Below are 6,000 nucleotides of genomic sequence, written 5' to 3' on the forward strand. Positions count from 1 at the left end.
ATTGTAGAGTTTTGTAGGGCTCACCATACAATATAAGGGGGTAATCATGAGATGTGCACCTAGGATCTTTTATGTGAAGTCCACTGCAGCAGAAGCGTAGCCAAGTTGTGATGCCAGGGGAGTGGAGAGGTGCGTGTGGTCACTGTGTAGGTGCACATGCACACTGTATAGGTGCAATGGGCCACCTGAAAAATAGGTACTGTTGCTGTCTGAAGTCCGTTTTGGGGAGCGGTCGCTCCCCTGGCGCCCTACCTAGCTATGCCTCTGCACTGCAGTGCCCCCTAGGGTGCCCCACTGCTCTGCTGGGATGCCTGTGTGGCCAGTCTACTAAGAATGCTGGCTCCTCTTACATCCCAAAGACTTGATTTTGTGCATTTTTCACTTGGATGTTTTTTTTTAATGGCCCAAAAAGATAGGCATACTAAGCACAACAACAGCTAGGAAATGGTCATTTTTATAGAAAAAAGATAGACCTTTTTCTGGTTTGAAAATGGTCGTTTTCACTACTTGATTTTTGGACACTTTCAGCAAAACTTCCAAAGTAGAATTTAGATGTCATATCAAAAATGCCCCTCCACATGCCATAAAGAGGGAGGCACACTGGGAATATAATAAAGAGGCCTTCTTCTAATAGTATAACATCTGTTGGGCCCAATATTCAAAGTATTTATGCTCCTAACTCTGTGAGCTGTGCTCTTAAATTGGCCTCTTTTAAAATCTACTAGGGATGAGTGCCTACATTTATACTCAAAATTTCATTCAACTTGTAAATTTAGGAGCATGAAAAGTGGGTGGCAACATGAGTGCATTTAGGGCAGGGGAAAAGGTTATGAGCTTAGCACTGAATTTCAGGACGGTGTATAAATCTAGGCAAATCAATAGCTGAACTAAATTTATAAGAATAACTTTTAAGGTTCTAAATTAGGATGAATTTTCAGCTGAAAACTTAGGCTCCTAAGTTTGGCTGAAAATAAGGCACAAATTGAGGACCCTAACCTTGGAGCGTAAACAGAGGAGCTCAGCCTTTTTTGAATACTGGGCATCTTGTGGTTTAGCCACAAGCCATCCCACTTTCCCCCGATACACCTTTGTAAATATGACTTGAGGAACTTACTTGAATCATCTGAGTCATATCCTTCCTCCTCTTCTTGAATCCCTTCTTTTTCCCCGTTTCGTTCCTCCTCATTGGATGAGGCATCTCCCGTTGGACTCTCCTTGTTTTCATTTTCTCCTGTGCCCTTGGGTTTTCCCTGACCCTCCTCTTCTTTGCCTGGTGTCACCGTTGTCCCCTGTCTGGGGTGGATGATGCCAGGAGGAAAGTTGTGGAACCGTGGAAAGTAGTCTGAGATCTGTTTAATTGGCCGGATGGGCCCTGGGCACACATCAATAGCCATGTGTTCTTGCATGGTAACTTTCTCTACCCGACGCAGCGTCATGGAGAAAAGACTTAGCCAGGCAAGTTAGACCTAAAAAATAATACAAATAGAGGAGCTAGGAGCAGAAGACAAGGCAAAGGGACTGGAGTACAAGACAGATTGGAAGGTTTCTGTGAAGCAGAGGTGAGGAAGACAAATTTGCTGTTTTCAGCACCCTGGAGAGCTCACACTCACTCTGATATCACCACTCTCTCTCTCTCTCTCTCTTCCCTGCAGGGCTAGCTGGGCATAAATCCAGGTTAAGGAAATTGGAGAGTCAAATATATGAAAAAAAACAGTCTAGAAGAAGATTATAAAGTCAAGGAAGCTGTACCCTCTGCTGGTAACGACTTTGTGATGAAGAGAGCACCACCTAGTTATCAATCAGTTGAAATGATCTGTTTGTTCTTGCTAAACCCACACTACTGAGACCATAATGCAATGTCATTCATTTTGAGGGCTTATTAGATTTAGTGTAGCGTGTGACTATTGAATGTTGTTTATAATGATTAAGTTTGGCATTAAATATTTCTCCTTTGTGATATGTTTTTACATTTTCTGCAGTCATAAATCAATGTAATTTGATGAAAGGGGACAGCTCTGGGAGATAAATGCCCATCGAATACTGACAGTACAGAAGCATGGTTCCATAGAGCTCACTTCAGATCATTCAGAAAACACTTTTCTGAAACAATAATTACTGGAGTTTAGGTGCATGAAACAAGGAGGACTTCCAGATTTCACTTTACTGCAAAGTTGCCAATTTATCAAATTGTGATAGTGTGCATTAGAGAGTGTTACTAGTAAACATTCCCTATTAAGATTAATGAGGCCTATTTACTAACAACACAAGATGATATGGAACAGTGTGCATTACTGTTGTTTGATAAATAGGCCTCTTAATGAAAAAGTTACGCACTCCAACTTTCAACTTCACTGAAATTAAAAAGTTTACTAAGTGGACACTTAGGTGAAATTTCTTAGGAATTTAAAATACTACAGAATTGGCTCATTTAAGGGTTAATTTTCTATAAGGCACCTAAAATCAAAAGTACTCACATATTCTTCAGCTCACACAATTCAAATCTAAAGAGGCCAATATTTAGCAACGGTGGTGAGTGGTGCCAAAATTCAAATTTGTGATCAATGAACTTTCCCTCCAAAATTCAAATTTGTGACCAACGGATTTTCCCACCTCAATCTCCTTCCTTCCTGAGGAAACTACCCACCTCAAACCCCAGCCAACTATGTTTGAGAATCCACTATATATAAAGACAAACGGCAGACCTCACAGAGTTGCCAACACCGCGGTTTTCCCATGGGACTGGGTGGCTTTTTCCAGTTGGCTGTGGGCGCTTTTTCTCATTAGCAGGTTGTGATGTTTTGGGTGGTCCAGCAGCCACATGACCCATGCTGGTTGGCTCTCTCTCTATTACTCAGTGCTCACTCTATTGGTCAAATTGGGATCTAGAATGAGGTTTGGTGCATCTTTCAAGCATCATTTTGGCTCCAAGTTTAACCAAAAGGAGGTGAAGTGGGTGACAAGGTCATCAGCTGATGGTGATGACTCATCACTTCACACTGGTTCTGGACTCTGGACTGGAGTGAGGCTGGTACAGAATAATTTTCAGTTACATACCTGACAGCAATCTTTTCAATAAATATTATGATATCAGATAAATAATTACATTTCTCCTGGCTGATTGGTTGGCAGAAGCAGTGAATAGGATTATAATTGCCCTTCAGAAGCAACTTTGCAGGCCACATTCCAGATGTGTGCATCCAGATCATTCGCTCCAGAAGTGGCTGCACTTATGTCTCTGTAATAACAACATATGCCCAGCACCATAAATCTCCAAATACACATTTCAATTCACTTTGCTAAACCTCTCAATAACTTGTTTCACATGGGTATCATGACCCATGATTCACCTGCTTCCTCATCAGTCATGCAATTTTTCTCAAAACATACTTAATTTATAACAATGTTCCTTATAATATTTTTTTAGTGTATACCATACATATCTTGAAAAAAGAGGACCCAACACCGACATGCACCCTGTTTCACTTGTAGCCATCTCAGGGTGTGATTTACTTAACTTTTCAAACATTGATGCGTTCTGTCTACATCTCCTCATGCTCAGGATGGAACAATGTTTGAAATGTTAAGTGGACCACACCCTGACGCAGCTATAAGCGAAACATGGTGCATGTTGGCATTGGGTCCTCTATTTTCTAACCTAAGTGTGGTATATACTACAAAATATTATAAGGAACATTGTTATAAATTAAGCATGTTTTGAGAAAAATGATATGACCGATGAGGAGGTAGGCGAATCATGTGTCATGATGCCCATGTGAAATGAGTTGCCGCTGAGGTCTAGCAAAGTGAATTGAACTGTGTATTTGGAGATTACTAATGCTGGACATATGTTGTTATTATTCAAATCTTGATCCCCGCACGTCACTAGCCAGACGTTACAAATAGACTTATGTCTCTGTAAAGCACATTGGACTTCTCTTTAAATGTAAAGTTCTATGTAAATGAATTTAGCACAGTTTAAACAGTTTATGAATAAAGTGGTAGAATGAATGGATGTAAGATGGCTTATGGCACTTGTAATGGAAACAGAACTCAGTCTAAGGGAGGAGGTGTGATCCAGAGGTAAGAGGTATGAAGGCAATGCCTGCAACATGAGCTCAAGACCATTCCTTTTCATCTTATCTCTGGTATCTGAATTCCTTATTTCTCTCCTCCTGTTATACTTCCCAAGAGCCACATTATTTTCTATATTATTTCTGCAAAACTGAAAAATATCAGTATGATGTTTTAACTCACTTGAAAATGTCATATTAACAGCATATCAGAGCTCAGGAATGTGCAGGATTGTACTAGCCACATATCTAATATTAGTATTACACACAGCAGTGGGGTCATAGCTGGTTTCTCTCCTAATGCCGCACAGCTGGTCTGTGAAAAGGTTCTTCTGATGCAGACATTTCACTGTCAGAAGAGAGCTCAGTGCAAAGGGCACTCTAGGATGCAGTTCAGCAGAAGAACAGTCTCACAGGCCTGGGACAGTCAGTCATGAAAGAATAGCTGCTTTGGAGCTAACAGGAAATGAGGGCATAGAATTAGAACTCTGATCAAAACGTTCTACAAGGGCTGAGTTTCTATACAATTTTTATACTTCCACTTTACCCTAAGGAATCCCAGAACATCCTGCAGCAGATTTACAGTACAGTATACAATATATATAAAAAACAATTTAATCCCTAAAATACAGTTCATATAATACGAATCATAAAACTTCAAATCAAAATACATTATATTAACCTGGTCTTGTATTCTGCCAATCCTTAACAGTTCTAGGCGGATCACATAATTAAGAGACCAGACCATAACGTCCAGGATTTATAAGGAAGATTTAAACTAAGAATAAAATTTCAATCAAAATGACCACAAACATATTTCTTAAATAAAAATGTTTTTAATCCTTTCCTAAATATTGGATAGTGTCTACAGGATCTATGAGAACAGACCAACAGCAACAATAACAGTAACAGTAACATCACATTATATAAATGCAATTAATGCACAACAAGCACAATATAAAATAATAAAGGAATAAATCTAAACAAATCTATCGGATGATCCCACAATCTGATCCAACAAAGTTACGAACCACCCTTCTCCCAACTTCTCAAAACAACCTGATGAAAAATAATTTCTACTTTCCCAGACTTCATCATACCTCAGTTGCTCCATCAGGGGCAGCTCCCTTTGGATTGCTCCTCTAAATGTGCTCCACCCCTTTTAGGTTGCCCTGCAATGATATCACAGAAACATAGAAACATAGAATCATGATGGCAGATAAGGACCAGATGGCCTATCCAGTCTGCCCTTCCTCAGTAACCACTAACTTTCCTAAGGGATCCCATGTGCTTGTCCAATGCTTTCTTAAATTCCGACACAGTCCTTGTTTCCATGACCTCCACCAGTAGGCCATTCCACATATCCACCACCCTTTCCATGAAATAGTATTTTCTTAGATTCCTCCTAAGCCTATTTCCTCTTAACTTCATCCTAAGCCCTCTCGTTCCAGAGTTTTTCTTCATTTGGAAAAGGCTCACCTCCTGTACATTAATACCACTGAGGTATTTAAACATCTCTATCCTATCGCCTCTCTTCCACCTCTCTTCCAACATATGTATGTTGAGATCCATAAGCCTGCCCCTATACGTTTTATGATAGAGACAATTTACCAATTTGGTAGCCACCCTCTGGACTGACTCCATTCTGTTTATATCTAAGAGGAGGGATTGATGATGCTATTCAGGTTGCACCAGCAAGAGCAGGCAGGCTAATCAGTGATTCATTGTTCCAGGAAGAAGGACAGGGTTTTCTTCTGTGACATCTGATATCAGGTGTTGTTTCTCCCTGGCCCATTTTTGCTGTTTAAGCTTAACCTCCAACTGTACAATGAGACTAAGGGGCTCATTTTCAAAGCACTTAGATTTACAAAGTTCCATAGGTTACTATCAGGCTTATTTTCGAAAGAGAAGGACACCCATCTTTCGACAT

The 6,000-nt window shown here is 40.2% G+C and overlaps 1 protein-coding gene across 1 annotated transcript in view; it reads right to left on the bottom strand.

The window, feature by feature from the left end:
* Positions 1–1,436, bottom strand: part of LOC115460561 (double C2-like domain-containing protein beta) — a 93,174-nt gene extending 91,738 nt beyond the window's left edge. Inside the window, exon 1 of the mRNA XM_030190326.1 lies at positions 1,115–1,436. Within this exon, the coding sequence (XP_030046186.1) occupies positions 1,115–1,436 (322 nt within the window). The remainder of the gene's footprint in view (positions 1–1,114) is intronic.
* Between the last annotated feature and the right edge of the window lie 4,564 nt (positions 1,437–6,000).

Source organism: Microcaecilia unicolor, chromosome 1 (assembly GCF_901765095.1).
Source record: "Microcaecilia unicolor chromosome 1, aMicUni1.1, whole genome shotgun sequence".
In the NCBI taxonomy this organism is placed as follows: domain Eukaryota; kingdom Metazoa; phylum Chordata; class Amphibia; order Gymnophiona; family Siphonopidae; genus Microcaecilia; species Microcaecilia unicolor.